A 24,049-nucleotide genomic window follows, 5' to 3' on the forward strand; every position below is an offset into this window, starting at 1 on the left:
TTTATTGAGGCCACAGGCTCAATAAAGTTACAAACTTCTCCAGTTATAATGATGAAGAAAGATATTAAAGGCTATTTGGTTTACAACTCATTTAAGCAATTTCTCAAAATGCTTGAGCTGTTATTGACAGAAGTGGAATCCAAACAGAAGTCAGTACCAAAACGATTAACGTGTACTTGGCATGTAATTGCCCTGCAGGAATTGTTTCAGGCCACGTTAATTAGTCAGTAGCTAAACGTGAGGCCACCTCGCAGTCAGCCCGAGCACCGCTGCTGTGGGGAAAAGCAGCAGGGGCTGGGCAAGGACATTACATCCAAGTAGGTAAGTCCTTCTCCTTTGGATCTTCCTAATATTCATGTGGGAGCGATTATTTGTTGGACTCTCTCCTTTTAGGCAAGGTAAAACCCTCAGTGATAAATCTGCGTTCCTCAAGTCGGTTAAATGTTAAGGAATAAGCAACAAGTTTTACCTCTGGCATTGTGTACGCACACTGCAGCTTCCTGATCACGAGGGAGATCAGATAAAGATCTTCGTTCTTTCAATTTATTCTTCTTTACGTTGAGCAAACAAAGTATTTGTTAGAAATGAGTGGTTTTGTTCAAATTCTCTTTAAAACCAGTTCTTTGAATGAAGTCACTTGTTAAGTGTGTGCTCTTCCTTGAGTGCCATGCGATACAGCAGCACAACTCATCTCGATCCCTGCAACACAGTTAGCTTCCCAATATCTTCGTGGCCTGTGATACACTGAGGGGAAAAAACAAAACAAAAAAAACAAACCACATGTTATGACTTTACATTTTAAGGGGTTTTATGCTTCTGCTTCTCAGAAAAGCTGCGTGATCCTTCCCAGCAAGGGAAGTGTGTTGAGGGGTTTGGTCTTAATTTCAGTTTTGATTAAATCCTGTTAAACTGCTTGTCTGCTGTATGTATTTTCTGTGTTTGCTTGCGGGCTTGCATATGTATGAAAATATGTACCCTTCCATCCCTGCTTCTTCAGGAAGATGATCAGTATTTTATGCATACTCTTCACTGCACATATTAAAATGCAATGGAAAATGCAGGCAAAGAGGAGGAGAAGCTTATTCTTTTTTTTTTTTTAAAAAAAAGATGACCTTGTGAAAATATGAGCAATTTCCATTCTGATGGTGGAAAAGATTTTGCACATTGATAAATTGGAACGACTTTCTTCAAACTTTGGACAGCGCATGTAAGCAAATGGCCGTTCTTCTGACATCTGTGGGAAAAGCAGTGTTTGTGTATCAGGGTTAATATCAGTAAGACTTCTGTAACGTATCGAATATATTATCTTTACACCATGAGCTGATCAGATGGAGTGTACAGGTAACTTCTCGGGAGCTTTACTGTGTGTTTACCGCAGCTTTAGTAGGAGACCTCCTCCGCTGGCCAGGCACCGTTCCTGCAGGAGTGGGGCTACGTGAGGTCAGCAAACACCACGAGTACTTATTAGTAAAATCTTTCTTCTTGCCACAGATCACAGGACTGCAGGCTGAACTGCTGTGGCCGTGGGTAGCCTTGTGCCGCTTTTTGTGCTCCCGTGGGATGCTGCAGGAGCTCCGTGCCAGCAGCCTCCATGGAGAGGGAAGCACGCAAAGGGAAGGAGTGTGTGTAAGCTCCTTTGCAACCAGACCTCACTCACACAATTAAGAAAATTGCTTTGGAGGGAGAAAAAGCCCGGCTGTGTGTAGGGTAGCGTGCTATATGCTATCGAAATAGTTATTTCATGGAAGGAAAAAAAAAAAGTCAGTCTTTGGTTTTGGGAAATGGGACTTCGCTGTGGAAAAGTGAGAATGGTGCTCGCTACAGAGACTACAAAAGAGTAATAACCGAGAGCTTTTGAAAGCAGAAATAATTCTACCAGGATTACCTGAATTGCACCGAAGACTGGAAATTAGTGGAACTCCCGACGGTGGGAAATTCTGCAATACCCTTCACACGCAGCGGTGAGGGGAAGCCGTCCAGTGAGTTCTGAGCCTGGCAAATTACTTAAGAAGATTACATTATGTGATCTGCTGTGCTGGGTGTTTCTGGGAGGCCCCAGTCCAACATAGGATTTTCCCGTGTTATTAACTATAAGCTATGGAACCTTGAGACTCACAGTTAAGTAAATGCTTAAATGATTTCCTCATTTGAGACCCAAATAATATGGAAAGTCTTTGCAGTACTGTAGCTGAAAGGTACATTACAAATTACTTTTCTTCCCCCCATCCCTGTAGGGTATGAGCATACTCAAAGTTCTCTTTTATAAATTTCAGTGGTAGATAATAAGAATTTCAGGAAGTGATGGAAATTGAGATTTAATTTACTGCATTTCTTTCATTAAATGATTCTTTCATATAAAAAAAAAAAAAGCCATAAATTAGAGTATACTTAGAAGTAATTACAAGTCAGGAAGCTTAAAAAAAAAAGTAAATAAAGAAAAATAAAGAAAAATAAATTTGTTGTCACTGATTAAGGAGTATAATAGCAACAGTTAAAAGAATTAATCTAACGTAGTATTTTCATTACAGGATCCTGAGTTCTGATTGCTGTTACCATACTACACAGTAAGTTGTTCTTCCCATAATCCCATTCGTTTCAACAGGAGAAAGGTGCCCGTCAATAAATTTATGGGGATCCGAATCTAGCCCTGAAACCTAAAAATGGGGGAAAGCACAGTACATTAGGAAAAAATGAAAGCATGTCAATAAGTGTATGATTAAATTGTATTCACATTAAAAAGTGGTTCAATAATATCAATAGCCATTACAAGAGGAACGACAAGGACTGTGTTATCAGCGCTTTGGAAAAACATTTTGTTGTTTGCTTTTGGTTTATTCGTAACATACCTAATGAAAAGTGATATATATGTAAAAATGCAAGGGAAGTAATGAGCTTATTTATACAGAACTTGAGGGTGAAACAATTCAAAACATAAAAATGAGGAGTTTTAAAGTGCCAGGAGCAAACTTGGAAGTTCTCACTGTGATGAAATATGGCGTCCAAAACATTTGCTAAGAGCATTTAGTTATTCCTGCATGGATCTGGGTATGGAAAGCAGTAATTAGACTGAGGAGGACAACGGCTCTTTGAGGCACGTGTGTGAGTCTTCGAGGGAGGAAAGCCAGTTGCAGAGGGAGGCTCCGTGGCTGCAGGAACGCAAATCCATTGCTCCGTCTGCATGGAGCTGGTTGCAGGGATGTGACCAGCAGCACAGAAAGGAGCAGAGAGGAATACACATGAAGCAGGCTCAGTGAAACTCTGCGGAGAGCACTGGCGCAGGCTCCTTTCCTATCTGTTGTATTTTATATCTTTTTCTTAGAACCAGGGTGTGCTCTGCTCTGTTCAGACAGAGCTTTGGTGAGCAGTTAAGGTAAATACATGTATGCACATGTGGTTTGTCACTTCACCTGTCATTTTGGCTTCCTTCTTAAGGTCCTAATTTTTGAAGCTTTCTTTATTAGAACAATGGAGCATATTTTAATTTTATCCTTGCTGCTGTCTCTTAGATATGGTCCTAAGTTTGTAAATTTTTCTGGTTCCATTATCAAGTAGATAATGATTCCATAAACAAAAACATTTTCCAGTAGCACAGCTCCATGCTGCAGGTCTTTTTTCCTTCTAAGGTGCAAACACTTCATTTCTGGCTTAGGAAAAATGCAACTGAATGTTAACTTTCTTGCTTTTTACCTCAAAATATATATATATAAAAAATCAAACGGGATTGTCTGGGGTGGGGGAGAATAAGAGGCTGGCAAAACTCTTGAACAAATCTTCAAACTCCTAAGTTCAGCACCAAGCATTTCGGCAGAAAGAGGAAATATGATAGTGGGACATGCGAGCCCAGGCTCAGAGCTGCCTCCATCACTCAGCTCTGACGCCAGTGCCCTGGGCACTTATCATCATCCCTGCCTCAGTTTGTCAATATAAGAAAGTTTGTTTCTAGCACCACTTGGTTGTTGGGTTCTGGCTCTGTCGCAGAGAAGTGGGTCACCAGCATGTTATTGGCAGCTCCATTTTGGTGTCATTCAGGCAGCTGCAGAGAAACAAAGAGGCCATCGATTAGTCTAGCAACAGCCTGGGGCCTCTGGTTTTTAATTACATCTGTTCTTTGGGCTAAATTCATCCCTGTTGAAACATCATTAACTTATATGAAACTCCACAATGGAGGAATTTGACCCAATATGTTTTTTTTTTTTTTTTTGCCTCTGTGATATTTGTACATCTCGTTCTGTTGAAAATACGTCTTTCCCAAAACAGGCATTCGGGTTTATGTAAAAGTTGGAGGTTGGGGTTGCAAAGAACTGCTCAGACCAGGCCATCGTATGCCCTGTGGCATGGTATCAAGCCACTCCAGCTCAGAGTCTGGCAGATTTTGCTGTTGGCTCTGTCCGTCCGTCTGTCCAGCTTCTGTAAGCAACCTCACTCAGTTTTCAGTGCCGTTTCCAAGCAGCGAAATGAGATAATTTTTCCTGTTTTCTTTTACTATAAGATGAAGCTTTAAGCAAATGTTGAAATTTATTCCTCTGTTCAGGGGGCCTTCATCCAGCCCAGCTTGCAGCTCTGTGTTCAGCACAAGATAGATAGTTGCTTTGCTTGGTTTTCCAAATGGAAACTGATTATCAGTAGCATCGCTGCCTTTGGGCACTGTGGGCAGCGGGCGAGGGATGAGAAGTCCGGTGAAATTCACTGTCTGGTTGACCCCTTTCTGGATGGGGTTGTTTTATGTGGGACCTTTTCCACCAAGGCTTGGCTGCTCTAGTGGCAGTTTCGGTTTTACTTTATTTTTTTTCCCCCCCTCCAGGGTGGCTATCTGAGACACGGGGAGCCAAACCACGTCAGGGGTTAGCACTACGACGCGACGCCCCTCAAACATGCGCAGGAATGCATCTGGTACGCGAGGCATGCGGAGGGGGAGCCTTTGCCCGTGTGGGCACGTGGTCCCGAGGGGGTGCGATCCTCAGGGGGGCTCCCAGCAGGGCAGAGGGGTGGTGAGAGGCTGAGCTGTCACTCCTTTCCACATCCACCCGCGCTGGCTGGCTCCGTCAGGACGCATGCAGCATCGAGAGCAAGAGCCAGCGGCCGGGAGCAGCAGTCTGTGGCCAAACCCACGCAGCGGGCGGCTTCAAGGGCAAATGGAGAGGCAGAGGCCAGGGTGCAGAGCCGCAGCTGCTGTCCTGGCCGGGCCCTTGCTCTCCTCCTTCCTGCAGGCCGCCCGGGTCAGAGCCCTGCAGGGCTCTCCAGCAGCAGAGAACGGGAGCTGGGCTGCCGAGGAAGCCTGGGGCAACGAATCCTCAGAGCACGCCTTCTTCTCTCTGGATTACCAACATGTCCAAGTCCCCTTTGAAATCACGCTCTGGATCATGCTTGCATCCCTGGCCAAAATAGGTAAGGCATCTCGAGAGGGTGAGGAGCGGTGTCTCACCTGCTCTGCGGGGCGGCCTGGGGACAGCGGTGGGGTGGGGAGGCATCGGTCCTTCCTCAAATCCCCTTTGTGAGTAGGACCAGGAGGAAAAGGGACCGGCTGTGCTTCATCTCCGGAGCTCAAAGCTCTTTGGGGTGGGACAGAAATAGGTGATCTTGGAGCCGGAGGTAACACACCAAGTCCTAAGAATGCACACCTTGTACGTCAGACTTTTTGCTGAGACCTAAGTTCTGCAAATGTGTCTGTGTGCGTGGCGATAATCTGACTTGGAAGCAGCCACTGTGCCCTTCAGGGAACACTTTTAGCTGCTGTAATATTTCCATGAGCCAGATAAAGTCAAACAAAACGCATAAGGCAAGCAGACCTGCATTCATCTGCAGAACTTGCTATAGGAAAATGGAATTTATATATCCTTTATTCCCCCCCCTCCTACAGAAATTGTGATTGCTTTTGTGAAATTACCATAATATAGGTTATTTTACCACCTTTTCCTTTTATTTTTTCCTCAGAAAGAAAACATCTCTGAGATTTGTTTAGATCAGAATTACTTTCAGATGGAGATGGTCTTTTCCTTTTGCTATTCTGCATATTATATGATGAGGTCTCAATTCTGTCAATACATGTGAAGAAATAGTAATAATCACAGATATTTATTTATTTATTTCTATTCCAGTTTGGTTTGTTCAGTTTCTTTCTTTTAATAACCCACCTTGAGTATTTCTGGTGTTTGTCAGGATTTCTCTCTAACACTGGGTGTTGCACAAGGCTGGCCTGATTGGGAAAAATAAATAATAAAAAAAAAATCAATGCTACCATTAGATTTGTGTCAATTATTAAATAATATGAAAACTGGTACTATTTATAATTAATGAGATTCCTTTTTTGATCTTTTTGGATGTATGGGATCTGTATTGTGTTTAAAATTAGCAGTTACTATTTATGTTCTTCGTGCTGAAGTTGGCATGCTAACTAGATTACGTCATAAATTATCTCAAAGACATTTTTATTTATGCGTTTTTTTTTTTTAATGTTTGTGTGTTACCAAAAATACATCTTTAATGTTATGCTATGTTGAACTGCAGTCTGAACCAATAATAATTTCAGAAAGTTTGGTATTTTCAGTGATCTTTCAGATTTTTGAGCCAGTTTCTGATTGGGCAACTTTACCATAATTATGCACATTTATTATTATGATTCCCAAGTGCAGCCTGCAGAAGGAGGGAGGTTAGGAAGCTTCCTCACCCCAGTGAGGAGCTGGTGCTCTTTGGCCAGTTTGGGCTGCTGAGATAATACGGAATTTTTCTCTTCATCCCCTTGCAGGCTTTCATCTATACAGCAAGCTGCCTTCTGTCGTGCCAGAGAGCTGTTTACTGATATTTGTAGGACTCATCATGGGAGGCATCATCTACGGCTTAAATGACAAGTCACCACCCGTTATGGACAGTGACATCTTTTTCCTCTACCTGCTGCCACCCATCGTCCTCGACGCAGGGTACTTCATGCCCAGCCGTCCCTTTTTTGAGAACATCGGCACCATACTCCTGTACGCGGTGGTGGGGACGATATGGAACGTGTTTGGGATTGGCTTCTCGCTGTATGGCATCTGCCAAGTGAGGGCCTTTCACCTGCAAGACGTCTCGTTGCTCCATAACCTCTTGTTCGGCAGCCTGATCGCTGCGGTGGACCCTGTGGCAGTGCTGGCTGTGTTTGAGGAGATACACGTCAACGAAAAGCTGCACATTTTGGTCTTCGGCGAGTCGCTCCTGAATGACGCGGTGACCGTGGTAAGCCTTCCTCCACGGGGGAAAAAGGCTTCAACAGCCTCTTCTAGCAGAGGATGCCTGGTCCTATGCTCTGGCCCCAGGCTGTTGGGTGGACAACCCTTCAGCTGCAGCGGAGCTGAGCACCTGGCTCGTGTCTGCAGGCAGAAATGCATGCGAGTGCCACAGCACCCTCCTGTCGGGCTGGTGAACACTTTGTTAATGGCCGTTTCTCTCTTTCCTTTCTCACCCAGGTGCTCTACAAGTTATTTCGCTCGTTCTGTGAAATGCCAGCCATCAAAACTGTGGATGTTTTTGCTGGAGTTGGAAAATTCTTTGTGGTTGGGATTGGAGGAGTTTTAGTAGGTCTTACCTTTGGGATGACGGCCGCCTTTACCACGCGATTTACCAAGGATATCCGCGTAATCGAGCCGCTCTTTGTCTTCCTGTACAGTTATCTCTCCTATCTCACTGCAGAAATGTTTCACCTCTCTGGAATCGTGGCGTAAGTATGTCCTAGCATCTCGTTTCTCCAGGAAAGCTTTTTGGTTATACTTGCTGAAAAGCATCAGAAACTTTTTAAGTAAGTTTGGTTAGCTGGAAATGTGTCTGTGACAGTGAACAGAAAGTTCGTGTGGGCCTGTGCATCACCTCTCTGTCTCTAGTAATGTTTTAAATCCTCAGACCAATTTCAGCCAAATTTGGCAGAGATCAAGGTTTCAAAGGTACTAAACCAAAACTGCTTGCAATTTATTATAGCACAGTCAGTTCCACACACTGATAATTGAACATTGTGCTTAGCTCCTCGTTGTGAATTTCACCTGCAGAGCTGGTGCTGAGAAAAAATGGATCTAGTAGTCCTAATGGTTGAAGAAATCTTACCTTGGAAAGCAGAGGCAGATGAAAAACACAGCAGAAGTGATTCAGTCCTTCTGACATCTATGGGCTGATATTTGTTGCATTTGGTTCTACTACCTAAACTAAGTTAGCTGCTGCTGAGGATCACAACCAACCATTTAATATTTCCCTGAAGAGTATAAAGTGCACTTAGACTCCATTGATAGCTACATTGTAAACAAATGTAAATCTGGTGATAAGATTAAAATATATATATATATATATATATGTATATATATGGAGGAAATCTGTTTTAAAGCCAGTGATGCTCCTTTGGATTTAAACTATTCCTGTATCTTGCAGATTTTGTTTCCTTGAATAGTTGATGTGAAAAATATTCTGGCATTACTGACAACAAGTCTAGCTCTGGGAATAGGTAAGAGAAAGCCTATTTATAGGAGCAAAAGGCAGAACAGTGAAATAAATATAAAGCTGCATAATCATCATGGAGCAGAAAACATTCAATCCTAATGGTGTCTCCTTCTATAAATCACAATATACTGTACCCATTATGGAACCCATTTTCTATTCTTTTGAATAATGTATTGTTTCTAAAGCAAAGCAATTGCAAAGGCAGCCGATACCTACACTACTGCTCTTATAATTGCCAAATTATAAATGCCTCTTTTATATATCCTGATTTTTAAACAATTCATTCATTTCTGACCAGGAAATACTGTATTATAAGAAGCAGACCTTTCAAAGAAACCAAATGTTTCTTTGAAAATAGTTTGATTGCCAAAAATAATCAATTCTACATAGTCTAAAAAAAAAAAGTGAATGCAACACAATCTGCTAAGCAGTTCTGCAAATGTTTTTTAGTTTGAAATATATATATTTTCTCTCCTTGTCCTAGTGGCAGGGTCCATCTTTGAAGCTGTGAGAGAATAGGTCAAATTTCTTCTTTCTTTGTGAATCTGATCTGGACCTGTATCCTTTTTTTTCTTTTCTTTTTTTTTTTTTTTTCCCCAAGAAAACACTTCCAAAACATGGCTCTGGATGGCCATAAATACTTGTTGGACTTCTTAGTTCCTAGTTGGAACTATTTTATCTGCCTATTTATTTAGGCAGATATAGAAACAGAAGAATTCTTTTATTTAGCTCATGACTTGTGCTTTAGGCAAAGTGGGTCAGTGTAAAATCAAAAAGACCAATTTCAGAATAGTGTTAAGTACTAGTACTTTTTCCTAATAGATGAAGGAAGTGAACTTAAACACTAGTTGGAAAAGGGATTTGAACATTGTGGCAGGCTGCTGAGCAAAATGGGATCTTTTTCCCCAGTAAGAACATCGTGGCTTTTCTGAATCTAACCTTTTATATCCTTTTCTTTCTCCTTTGAAAAATGTATCTTCTTTTTTTTTTCATGGCAATGAGGAAAAACAAATAATTATTTTAAGATGAAAAAAATAGAAATGTTTGTGTGTTTGTTATTTTCATTTGTTTGAATGCCAAGCCAAGGAATCAGTAACTCACAGTGGGTGGAAGTCCATCTTCATTTCAAAAAAGTCTGTTTTATTTTTATTTTATTGTAATGTCTTGTTTGTTCTTCCAACCAAATACCAGATAAGTGTTTTTCCATAATAGTATCACTGATTTTCTTAGTGGTTTAAGTAGAGCAGAAATGAATGTAGCTGTTGTTCATTCCTTTTGCCTTGGTCCAATAATATATGCAGTTATGGCAGCGGTGCTGCATTAGTGATTCACCGATGAGCCAGAAGAAAGTGGCCCTTATTCTGCTCTTGTTAGCAGCCGTGCAAATTGGGAGCAGCAACGCGGTGGCTGGCTCTGTCTTCCTGAAATAAAGAGCTGTGGAGAAGGGAATCAGGGTCTGTGATTTCATGCAGGTTACAAAACCACAACCAGATGAAAACTCTCCTCATCAGCAAAGACGTGGGGACTTTGATTAGTTCGTTTCGATACTTGGGCTGAAGCAGGACAGCAGAGTTACCATGAAATCCCCTGTGAAAGGAGGTTTCATCCACACAGAGTTTTACTGACTGGCCTTCCAAACACCAGTGGAAATCAGATCTCAGAGAAGTAAATCCATTTTGCCATTGTCGGTACAACATTTGAAACAAAATGTTTCTGTCGGGGCTAAAATATAAAAAATGGACCTTTGACTCTCTGAGCACTCAATTGTTCTGACCTTCCAAGACTGCTGGCCTGAATACGTATTGATTTGAAAAGCTGATGAATTAGGCTAACCACATGTACCCTGTAACTTGAAGAACCAATTAACCATGAAAAATTGCAAGGCAGAAGTTTTAATTGGTGGTGCACACTTCTGAAATGACCTTGGCTATGCGATACACGAGGAAGTTGAATGTTCCGACTATAGCGATGCTCTCTAATTTGCTCAGAAACACAGCAGTGCTCTTGGAAGCTGTTTCTTGGCTCATTGTGCAGCCTGATGAGTGTTCATTAAGATTTTTATTTTTTACTGCTTGAGCATTTTGTTGGTTTTTGTTTGGGTGGAGGGGATGGCTTCCTCGCTGTGCCTGTAGAATGTGCATTGCAACTCCGGATGGGCTTGGAATTAGGCAACGTGAGGTATGTCTTGTGCTCGAGTTTCTCCAGCTTTAGGCTAGCTTTGTTCCCCTGAGTGCAGGAGTGCAGTATTCGAGCTGCTCTATGATCCTGAATCCTACAAGAGTCTGCTGTAGTGACCAGACAGCAAACAAACTCAAAGGAGTCCTATTTATGCATTTCTCGTACTGAGAAAAAACAGTCTCCCTTCCTCTCAAACGTCTTTTTCCCATCCAGGAGAAGCAGCTCCTACGAATGAAATTCTTCGGCCCAGATGGTGAGAGACTGGCACAGTCAGAGCGCTAAAACCGTGTGGTGATGGGAAGTGTTGGGTGTACTTAACTGGAAGTATTGCAGCGTGGCTATGATAAATGCAGTAGATTGAGTTGTTTATCTGTTAAAAATCAGATTCAGGCAGTCTGGTCAACCCACGTAGTATCTTACTGTCCTGGTGGTCCTGCCAACATCAGTGGACTGATGTAGGAAGTGGATCTGTACTGACGCAAACATCTGACACTGGATGAAGCCATTTTTATTTTTCTTAAATGTTAACGTGTCAGTTTTGTGCACTTATGAAGAAAAATTTGTTTCGTTTTCTCAGCATCATTGCTTGTGCCATGGGCATGAAACGTTACGTGGAGGCCAACATCTCTCTGAAGTCTCACACCACAGTCAAGTACTTCATGAAGATGTGGAGCAGCGTTAGCGATACCCTCATCTTCATCTTTCTTGGAGTTTCCACCATTGGAGAAAATCATGAGTGGAACTGGCCATATATTTGCTTCACTGTCATTTTCTGTCTCATTTGGAGAGCGCTAGGTATGGTGAAATTATGCTTTTTTTGGTGGTTGTTTGAGTGAAACATATAATTCTGTGAAACGGGAGAGTGCTTCTGCTCCCGCCATCATCCTCTGCTGTTTCCCTGTGTGTGTGGTTATTACAGGTGTGAATCCAAGGACTGGAAAGGGCTGCCCCAGCTGATGTTTCTCCTCCTCCTCCTCCTCCAGAACTGCTGTCTGGCTCAAAAGCAAGCCATGCACTTTACTGCAATTTCCTACTCTGTGCAACCACCACAGACAGCGCTGGTGCTAAATAGAAATTCTCATGATATCTAGTGTATTGATACATCTGTCCCAGGCCATTCTTTGATTACCACGATCTCCTCTTCCATTTCAGTGTGGCTTCGTCCCTTGGTATCTTCACAACAGGAGAAAGGGTGTAAGTGCAGAGCCTGGGATCAAAGAGCTGTGTAAAACCCTGGGGCCTCTGACTGCATATTCTGAATTGCAGGGATTTAAGGGATTTAATTCATAACAACTTCTGTGTACAGCAGTGTCCTTAAATGGAAAACTGTTGGAGCCATCAGACAGCTGTCCCTGGAGATGCTGTTCTGCTTCACATAGCTTATTTCTGCGTAGATAAGAGCTGGGACCTAAAATGGAGGTAACAGGAGAAAACATGAGGATACTTGTGTAACTAAGATTTTAGATGCCATGTTTAGGAATATAAGTAACTATAGTGAGTTGTAACACCCATCCAGATTTCTTTTTTTTTTTTTTTTTGGGTGGTGGTGGTGACTTATAAGAACAAATCTGCATGTTGTGACATGGGAAGAAAATGTCACGCTCCAACACCTCAGTGTCTGCTTGTTCCTCTGTGGGAACAACTGTGAAGTGTTAGCAGGAAAATGATACCCTGAAACAGTTTTGGAGCTGGGCTCCAAAGCACTTAAATTGAGATTTCCAAGGTGTGCTTAAATTTGAGATTTCCAAGGTGTGCTACGGACTCAACAATTACCATTGTCCCTCTTTGGTCCCTCGCCCTGCTCAATCTGCTTTGTCTCATTGGGTTTTGAGTACCTCCATGGAGAGAGACTCTACAACCTCACTGGGAAACCTACTGCAGTGTTCACCGTAAAAAAGTGAACAAAACCTAGTGGTAATTGAAGGAAGAGTGTTATACTTCACTGGTAACTGTGGCTAAAGATATCTCCTTGAGATCAGTTACAGTGAAAACATGAGTCCGGGTGCCAGAGTACTCTGGGATCTCATTTTACAATGTAATGTAATCAAATATAATACTGTTTAATATTGTACAAATGTTTTTTTGAAAGGAAAAGATGATAGAGATGAACTCCATGACACCAATATGTTCCCATCTTCTTTCTTTTCTATCCTTCTCATTTATGAATGTTTTTATATATTAACAATATCTGCAGATACAACAGAGCAAAAGAATTTTGGCAAAGAATTCAGTAGCTACAAAACATTCCATGGGATTTATGTTTACAAACCACTGAGTCAAGCAGAATGGCAATTTACTTGAACTCAAATTTGATAGACACTTCAAGAAATTGCTTAAATACGATAAACCATGATTAGCAAGACACAGCAGAATGTGTTTTACTAGCTGTTAATACATGCCAAGGTTTGTTTTAATAACTGTGCACTGTAAGTGCACCTGGAAACGTGCATACATTCAAATCTTTTATGAGTGGTGTTTGTTTTTTTTTTTAATTAGATGGCTTATATGAAAAGACGTTCTGAGTTATTTTGATTTTTTTTTTCTTGTTTTGTAATCATTCTGCATATCTGACCCTGAGTGTGGGTCTCCGCAGCACCATTGTGCTCTGCGTGCGGGGCATCAGTGCATGGGGTGGGTGAGAGCTGGGCAGAAGTGGTTGGGGCTGGGCTTGAAGCGCCTGCCTTGGAGGTGGTGGCCGAGGTGGGACCTGCTCAGCCCACCCAGGCAGCAGCAGCTCTGGACGTGCTCATGGCACAGGCCCAGACCCTACAGATTCCTCCTGCAGGAATCGGGTACTTCGGGGTTGACAGTACTGGGCTGAGGGTGTAAGTTGTGCTGTAGTCCTTCTGGGTTTAGTTCAGAGCCTTTTGGCGCAGAGCAGAGCATTTGCTTGAGCTAGAAGCTACAAAGCCCCTTCTAACCAAATCCCTCCCCAGCAGCTCTTTGGGTGCCTGTGCCCGGTGCTCTGGGTGCAGGGAAGGTGCTGTGAGGCTCACTTCATTGAGCTTGCTATTTCTGAACATCCACAGGTTTTTGTTTTCTTCTGCAATCACGTTGGTGATTTTTAGTTGAACATGTGTGGGAAGATGTTTGATTAGTACATTTCACGTACGCTACTTTTGAAGTTCATTTCTTCAATGATGCTTTACAAACACCCTCTAGAGGAGCAACAGTGATGTGGGTCCTGCTAATTCCTAGCAACAGGCAATGACAGTCTGTGTCACCAGCTCTCAAAATGGCTATTAATCTTCAGGAAATAAAATGTTTTTCATATCAGTTGGTATTAAGATCACGGCTTATAGATTTAAGGCCAGACTTTTTGTTCCTTTATGAATCTGTTCGTGTATTTGCAAGCAACTGTAAATTACATCAATCGCTGTGTCACCTTACACAGTCTAAAGTTGAACAGCATAAATCTTTGAGTGAAAAATTTGTGAAGAAAGAACATTAATGCAGGCTTAATGTTTTATTTATTTTTTTATTTTTATTTTTATTTTCATAGGTAAATGGTATGCTCTGGGCATCCGCAGTCATGGGAGTGGGATAATACTAAAAATCCTTTGCAGAGTTCAGAGTCCTCCTGAAGGAAACTCCAGTTTTCCAGGTGGACTGTGATAAGCATGAGGCTGAGGAGAAAAAAGAGAATTTACTACCAGATGAGCTGACTAAAATTTTATAGTCCTACAAAGTCCCCCAACCTGTTGCCAGTCACTGGTATCTGTTGTATTCCCCCAAATCAAAAATGTCTGGGGCTGGAAGAAAAGCCCTTCTCCAGGGGCCTTGTGGAATTCTTGGGAATACACCCCCTCGGCCCTGGCCAACTCCTAGTCATCAGTGTTTACCAGTTCAGTGATGTTCTACCGCAGAATATATCATACAATTGTGAGTTTGAGATAATCAGTATATTAGATATATTTATGAGATATATATCTGTTTGCTCTTTTCATTTGATGTGTTGCCTTCTTCTTTCCTGCTTTTCAGGGGTTCTTGTACTGACCTTCTTCGTGAACAGATTTCATGTGAACACCGTCACCAGCAAAGACCAATTCATTATAGCGTATGGGGGTCTCCGTGGAGCCATTTGTTTCTCTTTGGTTTTCTTGCTTCCTGACTTTCACAGAAAGAAGCTCTTCATTGCAGCAACAACTGTTGTCATCCTCTTCACTGTGTTTATACAGGTAAAAACGCTCAGTCCAAAGGAATGTCACCAGCAGATGTAGAGAATGAGCATGATATTTTTTTTCATATGAATAACCACTACCAAGCCATTCGATCTCATGCACAATCTAATGGATAAGCTGTAGTTATTTTATGATGATTCAGCAGGAAGGGGATTGTGCTCTCTCTTCCACTGGAAAAAAAATTGGGTGTGTTTCTTGTTATAAAAGCAAGGAGAATCAAAAGCAAATGAAGTCATAGCACATATGATTTATTTGCCTCTGTTTTTTCCTTTTTTTCTTCCTTTTTTTTTTTTTTTTAACTGAACATTAAGCCTTGTTGCTTTCTGCTTTCTCTTTTGGCCCTAGCAATTCTTCAGTTGTATTGCAGAATCACAGAGTGATTCTTGTACAGAAACCTTCCTCTTGCACCAACATTCTTGCACAGAAGTTGCTGCTTTGGGTCTGCTCATTTATGCCGGAGTGCTGGATCTCGAAGAGGGCACAAGTTCTGCTAACGAGGGAACCCCGTCTTGCTAATGGGGTCCCAACGCAAGCGTGTAGAAGTTCCTATCAAAATTCCTCTGCGCTGGGATTACCCTGCGAATGTATTTCTGTGGCTTTGCCAGCAGTGCTGTGGCGGCTTTGTTTGGCAGATCCCGTTGGATCCCGGTGCAGGGCGGCGGGCGTTGTGCTCTCCTTGGGGCCGCGCTCGGCATCGCCCTGACACCTGGCGGTGGCACAGCTCCGTGGGGCCTCCCGCTGGCCTGGGCCCAGGAGCAAGCCTCTAACTCCCAGGCTACTTCAAGGGTTTCCCTGAAATAACTCCTTTCTTCACCGCACAAATGCCGCCACGTCCAAACGAGGATGCGGCAGAAAAAAATTGTGGTCGTCTGGTCCCGAAGCGAGCAGGGTCAGGCACGTGATGCTGAGCAGGGTGCTGAGCGGAGCTGCCCTCCTGCCGCCCCCCTCATGCCCCCCAACCCCTTCGCCTGCCCTGGGTCGGGGCACGGAGCAGCAGCTGGGCCTGTGGGAGGTGGCGGGTCAGGGCGACAGCTGCCGAGCACTGCCCGCCACACCGAGCCCCTTCTGCTCGGCCTCTCTGGCATGGGCGTCGGGCTCCTGGGCAATGCAGAGGGGGCCGTGTTTGTGCTGGGGTCGGCTCAGGGCTTCCCCATGTCCTCCTAATCCACATCACGAGCCAAAAATCCTCAACAAGTGTGGCGTGCCGATGGGCTGGGAGCAGGGTGCCGCGGGGCAGCTGCACTGGGCCCGGCTCGCAGGGCTCTGTCGTGGGCTGAAAGGAAAGAGCAGGGGCCAGGGGGTGGGGGGGAGCGCGGTTAGGTGGAGGGTGACAAGTTTTAAGATGCAAATGTGGGTCAGAAATTGAAAAGATACGGTCACTAGGCACGTCCGCTCATGCAGAGACGCTCTTGAGCCTCAGACAAAGGTTGTTCTAAGGCAGCAGCTCCATTCTGCCGAGGCCTCGGAAAATCCTTCCCAGGACCGGGAAAGGGCCTTTGTGTAACCTCAAAGCTCGACTGGTGATGTCATCTCCGTGCTAAAGGGTGAGAGTTAAACAGGGTCCCCCGCGGGTACGTGGCAGCAGGACGACCCCTTGACCCACAGCCATTCACTGGGGGCACAGCCCCTGCAAAGGCAGGCTCGGCGTGGGCTCCAGGTACCTGCAGTGTTGGGCCTCTGAGGCCACCACAAGAATAACGGGGGAGGGAGTGAACTTGCTCAAAAGCTGAACCAGAAAGATATTGTTGTAGCCCAGCATAGAAAACAGAAGCTAAAACAACAGATGCAGGTATTAAGGTGAACCTCCAGAAAGTCGGATTTATAAATGAGTCCTGCAGCTTCGGAAGCCACTTCATTTTCTTGGAAATGCTGACCAGGCTGTCTGAAAAGCCTTGTGCTGTGCAGACCAACAACCAGCGGTTGGGCTTGTCCATACATGGATCTGTCGGTGCTTTATATAGCCCAGGAAACATGGCTATTTTAGTCTAACTCAGTTGCATAAGGCTCTTCCCATCACAGGCCTGGTTAATGATTTTGAGAAGGCTGACCGAGCAGGTGTCAGGGTCCTCAGTGCTTCCAGGCAGGCCTGGATGTGCACCACATGGACCCGAAAGTCCTCCTAGGAGCTGTGGGCTTGTCTGGAATGTCACAGGAGGCCCTCGTTGTTCTGCCTTTCAGTGCGGTTTAAAGATTAAATACCGTGTTCTCCATTTAAAGTTCACTCTCTCAGCCTCTTGGCCTCTGACCCCTTTGGTGAAATTGTGAGCAAATATGATAATTGGGAAGTCTTTTTGTTTGTTTGTTTGTTTGCTGACTGTGCTTACCCATTAGCTGCTGCATCACTGTTGGTAGAAAAACTTTGTGTGAGCTGTGATAGAGCTGTCAGCATCGTGGGATGCACTCTGGGCGAATTACCCCTGGTGGGTGGAGGAGGTCACAGGGGACCTACAGGCATGTCATGGTCTGGTGGCCTGCAGTGACATGCGGGATTCCTGTAATTCTGCCAAGGCGAGGAAGGGCCAAAGGAATGCAGGTGTGTAGGTGTTTCTGAATCTGGGAGTCCTGGGCATATCTCTCTGAAATGCTACTTTAAGACGAATGCAAATGCAGCTAATTATCCACGGAAGACAAGAGACCAAACTGCATAGTCTCTACTTAATTTTTTTAATATCTTTTGTTTCTGAATTTGTGAGTTTTATGTTATTTACTCTGAATAATTATGCATTTTTTATTGCTATTAGCTATTAAAATGACACATTAATTGTTTTTGCAATTAAAAATGTGTTCAACTCTCCTCCGTGCCAACATTTGTGACATTCAGAAGTCATAAACATCAACCACTCCATCATTTTTGCTGTAAACATGTCCTAGAAAAGTAATTTCGTATGGAAGCCAGACCAAGAAATGCATCACAGCAGCATTTTAGAAGTTCTCTCACGAGGCTGAAAGGACATTAAGACTCTTCCCTTGACCCTTCCCACCAGGTGGATACTTTGATTAGTAGACTTAGCCACTGGCTGACAATCAAAGATCATTGGAGTAACGATCTGTGACATGTAATGCTCAGAAAGTTAGCAGACATCACCCCTCCGGGCTGGGCAAACGCTGGCGGAGGCCGTGCGCTGTGAGGTACCCATGGCTATCACAGTTTTTGGCGGTTGAACCGTGAGCATTTCAAGCCGCTTTCCATCTGGAAGGCTGCAGCAATAGCGAGCTGCAGGCTTGACCTTGAAATTATTGGTCGAGTTTTTGTGTCTGAGATGCCAGATAAGGAGCGCGGAGCGCTTCCCCTCTCTGCCTACCCCAGCCCAAAGCCTGCACACGAGTTCCCGTTGACGAGCTACTGCCAGAGCTCTCTGCAAGCAAGCCAGATGTGTGGCTTGCGGTTAGGTAAGAGTTTTCAGTGTTGTCAAAGCATCACAGATACTATCCTGCCCGTAAAGCGGAGCAGAGGAGAGGTGCTACCTCAAACAGCAGGCCTTGGTCTGACTACCAAGTTATTGCTGTTGCAGTGGCTGGGGTAGCTGTGGCTCACGTCCATGCTTGTGAATTTGCTCCAAAAGAGGCAGAGCAAGCACTGCCAGAACACTTGGTGTGAAGACAGCCTGATTTTTGGTTTTGTGGTTATGCTGCAGGGGATGACCATCCGCCCTCTCGTTGACCTATTGCACGTCAAGAGGAAAAGAGAGAGTGCTCCCACGGTGGGAGAGCAGATCCATATCCGGGTAAGTGGGGCGTCTGTCAGCACACAGCTAGGGCTTTCCTGCATGCTTTGCTGACAGCACGTGGTCCTTCTGAAATGCAGCTCCTGGGACTCTACAGCTCTGCACGCTCCTGTTGATTTTACCTGAATCCTCTGCAGGTCAGTCCCTTTCCAGGTTTGAAGTCCTATGCAGCTTTCTAGCCATGGGTTATTATTTGCGTTGGAATAGCAAGCACTGACTGACTCGGTCAGGCATTGCACTAGGTGATGCACAAACTTGACAGAAAAAGATGGTCACTTGCCCAAAACTTTGTGCTCTAACCTTGTTCAGAAAAGGGGAAAGAAATGAAATGAGACTTGGGTGCTTTCAGGGCTGAGATCTGAAGTCACCGGAGCCTAAAGGTGCAGTTCGGTTCACCTTGCTCTTGCCACCCAAGCGTTGGCCTTTCTAGTTACAGAGGGCTTCTGAATCCAGTTGTTTATGCCCAGTCACACTTCCATAAGCACGTCTCCTTTAGGAATATTTTTGTCTTCCTTTTTGGGTAGCTAGAAGTAAAGATATTAGGTCTGAGGACATTTACAAAATGTTTGGCATCATCACAATTAGGTTGTATTACAGGGCTTTGTCTGAGGTGAACAGAACAGTTCAATAGGCTGAAGAGGCTTTTCCTATAATGAACAGAGAATACTTTCTTCTTTTGTTAGTGACTGAATAGTAAATCATCTCTGAAAATGCGTTTATTGGGAAATGTGAGCAGAAAATGGCTATGTACCAATTAAGCTAAGTAGACAAGGTAACAATGCCGATAGCTGGAAAGCGGGCATGCAGGGAGCCAGAAGCAGCTTTTGTCCTCAAATTTCTCAGCCCAGACACTCAGGGCTCCCCTTCCCACCAGCCTGCCCGGGAGGTACCATCCAGCGCTGGCAGGAGCCCTGGTGGGTGGGGGATTTGACAATCACTCCTCTGACCATACAGACACTGATAGCGAGGGCTGTAAACCTGTGCAGCGCACTGCCACAGCAGACAAGAGAACTGTTCTGCCTCTGACCCCACAAAAAAATTGATTTCTTAGAATTAGAGGCAAAGGAAGCTCTGGGAGCCTTGGTACCCAAGTGAAGGGGTGTTGAGTAGTGGCAAACTCTCCCAGTTTACAGATGCCAGTAGGAGGGAGGACAATTCGAGAAGTTATGGAGATTTGACTTCAAGGTGAAAAATCAACCTGCCTGGGGTTTTTAATATAATTAAAAAAAAAATGTTTTTGTGTAAGGCGCGATGTGGTCAATGATTTTATTTAGGGGGAAGTGCTTGGAGAAGGCAGTGTTTGTTATTCAAGCGGAGCATTCATTTGTGCATTATCTACATCGATATCCTGAAGACACTGTTCTCCTGAGACAAATTGTCCTCAAAACATGCGGCATGAACATCTCCTGCTTATCAAGGCCCAATAGACGGGACATGCCAGCCATTAGCCAACCTGCACGTATCATAAAGAACAGATCCATGTCCCTCAGCGGTTAGTCTTTGCTTGCACAGGCCTGAAAGAAAGCAGCCAAATTACTCATTGTACTCCAGAACCAAGGGATACACGTGTAGGGCTGAATGGGGAATTGAGCCAACAGCCCCTCTTCTTGTTTACCAGAGCTGTGTACCTAGCTGAAACCGTCCCCCGTTTTGTCTGCTGGCTTTTGATGTTTGCTGACTGAGTTCATCACGTATGCAATACATGCAACCAGTGTATAGCAAAATCCTCTCTTCTGTTTAGTTCCTGGATCATTTGCTGGCTGGCATAGAAGATATATCTGGACACTGGGGACAGTATTACTGGAAAGACAAGTAAGGATTTGCCAAAATACAACTGTGTACATGTGTAGAAAAAAATGAGTCTGGTTCCTATTCCGTAAGTTTGCGCTGTGGGCAGCTGAGCCTCGTTCATCCTCATGGCACAATGCAGATGGAAGGGGGCAGCTTTTCCATCTGCAGCAAGGTGAGAGCGGGCTGTCAGGGCACCAGTGCTGAGCAGAGCAATGCCCCTCCCCTTGCTTGCAGGTTACATGTTGTTCTTTGCCCTGAAAAGACTCCTGTCTGCCCAGCGCCTGCACACTTAGCAGCACGGGTAGGAGCTTGCAGCACTCGGAGGGGCAGCTGCTTGTTGTGGGCTGACAAATTACAGACCATCTCTACTGCTTTCTGTAGCAGTTTTCATTGAGTTCTGGTAGATTGTCCACATAGGAGAAATTGTTATTATTTTTAAAAATATGAATAGCTTAAAACCTGCTAATAACAATCTACCTGCTTTAGTTCCTTGGCTGTGCAGACACAGATGCAGCTAACTTCATGATACGGGTTCAGATCAAGGCAGCTGACAGGTATTTTCTTGGAAGTGCCACTAGAGGGTATGGGAAGCGCTGCTGCTGCTGAGCGTACTGGCTCCTTGCACATAGGTTTGTGTGCAGCTGACAGCAGCCAGACCATGTTTGATAACAGCTAGGTCTTTTCCAAACCTCATGCTGCATTTGAGCAGAAAGTGAGAGGAAACAGCTCAAGAGGGAATCTGGAAGTGTTTAAATCACTAAGTCCTGCTCTGTCCCTTGGGGCTACCGTGTGTACTTATAGCACTTACTAGCCTTCATAATAAATTTGGCACTTTGGGGAGTTCTTCCTGTATTTGAAGATGTTTTAATATCTTAGCTCATGTACAGAAATAAATAGGGCCTGGCCTCTTGGGCCATTGGTTTCTGGAAAGCAGGTAATGAAATAGAATATGGGGCAATCAGGGGCTATGAGCATGCTGGCATGCTCAAATGCATAGCAGTTCTGGGGAGCAGGGGGGACGAGGCTAAGAATGTCTTGCACTGTCCTCAAACAGGTTAGAGTATCTCAACAGCAAATACCTGCAGAAGATCCTGCTTCGAGAATATGACCAGCCAAAATCAAGTATCGTGCTTCTCTACGAAAAGCTGGAGCGGAAGCATGCCATCGAGCTGGCAGAAGCCGGGCAGCTCGGTCACGCACCGTCTCACCCGTCCTTGCTGTAAGTGCTCCCTGGCCAGCTGCACGAGTCACAAAGTTTATAGTAAGGCCGTGCCCCTGCTTGGGAAAGCCAGCAGGCAGGATTTATCCTCCTCCTGCCATATGCTGGCTCTCAGGGAAAGAATCATGACTGAGAATTATCGAGGTTTCTCCAAAGAAGAAATCTTATTATTATTTTTTTTTTTCTCGGGAGGGGTCGATATTCCAAATGGTCCAGAGGATGAGCAATGTCCTGGCCTTGATGAGTGCAATGGGCCCGTGTCTGCCTGCGCCGCTGGTGGCAGGCTCCGACAGAGCTGCTGTGAGCGCTGGGCTTTGGGGCTGCACCGCTGTGCATCTTCTGAAATAAGGTGCTCTGGGTTTCTTTGCAGCAACAGCGACAGGACTGTCATGACAGACAAAAAGTTGGAGGATACCCTGAATCCAGATGTCCTGGAAAATATACAGGAGATATTGGCAAGGAACCTGTACCGAATAAGGAGAACGGTATAACTCTTCCTTCCGTCTGTATTTTAGATGTCCAATAACAAAAGTTATCTCAGTTATCCTAACAGCCTGAGCAGATGTTATGAATATTTACATAATTACTAATGATGTGTCTTTGTGAGCAGAGAATAGTTGGCTGTATGAAGCCAGATCCAGTTTCCAAGTCAGTGGCACATTTCTGTTTGCAGCATGACAGCTCTTGAAAGGTTCACCCAGTCAGCCTATAATTTCATGAAGTATTTTAGGCATCAGTGCCCAGCACCAGAAGCACGAAAGGAGGAGCACAGGGATCTTCAGGCAGCAGGTTAGCAGATCCAGCTGCTTCAACAGCTCCTGGCTCCCTACAGGCCGGGAGTCCCCCGGAGGAGGGGTGTTTAAGGAAAGGGTAGATGTGGTACTTAGGGACATGGTTTAGTGGGCAATATTGGTGGTAAGTTGAAATAGATGATCTTAAAGGTCTTTCCAACCTTGATGATTCTATGATTCTATGAAAGATGAAGACCCACCCGCTGTTTGCACTTATTCCTACCCAAATCCAGCTAACCCCTCACAGCAACAGAATTATCCCATCTCCCTCTGATGCTAATGGGAGACTTTACACACTGTAGTAGGCTTGTGGCTGTTGGAGCAGGATTTCTTGTTCCCGTTGATGCTATTGCATGATTTATATATGAAGGTGGGGCTGATGTGAAGCATGGGCAGAGGCACTGAGGCAGCTCCGGCTGAAGTCGCCTTGACCAGAGCTGTTGCTCTAGGCTGGTGTTCACAAGGACTAACAAAAAGGCATCTCGGTCTTGTCGTTCAGCGATCCCTTGGGCTTTGGGGCAGGGTGGCAGGGTGTCCCCTCGCACAGCCAGCCTCTGGCCATACCACTGGGTGCTGCTTCGAGGCATCCCGTGCTCACGGGCGGTCTCTGGTGCGATGCAGGGCCCGGCGTACAGCAGGCACAGGCTGCCTGGAGAGACGGAGCCCACGGAGCAGGCCAAGGAGATCCTGATCCTGCAGCGCAGGAGCCTGCGGGCAGACGCAGCTGGAAGCGATGGGGCCAGCTCCAGGAGGGAGGTAAGAGAGAGCAGGGACACCCGTGGCCATGGGGTAATGCACGGGCTGTTCTCCCCAGTGATAGCAGGTATCACAAACGCTAGGAAGAGCACTCTTTCTTGCTGGAAGTATTTCCTTTCAAGGAAAAATCCTGTCTTTAAAAAATACCAAAAAGTTTATCTCAATCCTAAATTGCATTCCTGTGAGTAGGGAAAAAAGAACATACCCAATTCCAGTTCGGAGCACCCATTGTCAGAGGTCCAGATGTTCTGCAAACATTTTAAACTCTTTGGTGATTTTATTCCTCCCACAACTCTTTTGAAAGGACAGAAGCATTATTGTGAGCTTTTTTATTTATTTTGGAGGTGAAGTTTTTGTTTTTAAAAGCAGCTGTGGTTCTCGGCAGATTTGAAGAAAGTAAAATAGAAGGAAGTGTGGCATGCCGGATTCCTGGGAGAACCATTTGCAGTCCAAATTCACTGGCACAGCTCCCTGTCAGTTCATGTTCTGAATGCGAGGAGAAACGAGGTAAATGCAATGTCTGTGAGTGGTGAGGGCTGCCCATGGTTTCTCTGCTGGTTTCTCTGGAAATCGGCGAAAAAAACTGGGCAAGGATTTCCCTGTGGAAAGACAAAGTGGTCCAGGAATGGCACATGAGGAGCGTGCTCAGTCGTTTTGGGTCACTCCATCCCTCTGCAACTCTTACTCTGTAGGAAGCACACCTAAGCCCCCTGTAACTTGCCCCCAGCCCCCCAGATCAGCAGCAGTAGCTGCTGAGCCATCCCTAAATTTCACTGACTTCTCTGGGACTCCATCACTAAGGAGAGCAGAATGACCTTTTAAAAAGAGATGCTTTATCTTTCTTTATTTAGATAGTAGTTTTCCACGACAGCACAGGAACTCGGGGCTGCCGCAGGCTTTATTCCATTCTGATTTCTTTGTTCAAATGCCAGTCACTGAGGAGCCCACCGAGAGCTG

At 44.8% G+C, this 24,049-nt stretch overlaps 1 protein-coding gene across 3 annotated transcripts in view; it reads left to right on the forward strand.

The window, feature by feature from the left end:
* The first annotated feature begins 1,342 nt into the window (after positions 1 to 1,342).
* The window catches only part of LOC121077425 (sodium/hydrogen exchanger 2-like), a 29,152-nt gene continuing 6,445 nt past the window's right edge, over positions 1,343 to 24,049 (forward strand). The window contains exons 1-13 of one of the 3 annotated variants that reach the window (XR_005824029.1): positions 1,343 to 1,979; positions 2,529 to 2,564; positions 4,802 to 5,385; positions 6,743 to 7,206; positions 7,437 to 7,687; positions 11,207 to 11,424; positions 14,611 to 14,807; positions 18,446 to 18,535; positions 20,277 to 20,347; positions 21,381 to 21,545; positions 21,916 to 22,030; positions 22,219 to 22,334; positions 22,958 to 23,027. Coding sequence is in view for 2 of the 3 variants with exons in the window: in XM_040572669.1 (XP_040428603.1) it covers positions 5,052 to 5,385; positions 6,743 to 7,206; positions 7,437 to 7,687; positions 11,207 to 11,424; positions 14,611 to 14,807; positions 18,446 to 18,535; positions 20,277 to 20,347; positions 21,381 to 21,545; positions 21,916 to 22,030; positions 22,958 to 23,092 (2,040 nt within the window). In the remaining variant the exon portion in view is untranslated. Of the gene's footprint in view, positions 1,980 to 2,528; positions 2,565 to 4,801; positions 5,386 to 6,742; positions 7,207 to 7,436; positions 7,688 to 11,206; positions 11,425 to 14,610; positions 14,808 to 18,445; positions 18,536 to 20,276; positions 20,348 to 21,380; positions 21,546 to 21,915; positions 22,031 to 22,218; positions 22,335 to 22,957; positions 23,093 to 24,049 lie in introns of those variants that run through there. The other 2 variants (XM_040572671.1, XM_040572669.1) reach the window with 2 other exon arrangements.

Source organism: Cygnus olor, chromosome 13 (assembly GCF_009769625.2).
Source record: "Cygnus olor isolate bCygOlo1 chromosome 13, bCygOlo1.pri.v2, whole genome shotgun sequence".
Lineage (NCBI taxonomy): Eukaryota > Metazoa > Chordata > Aves > Anseriformes > Anatidae > Cygnus > Cygnus olor.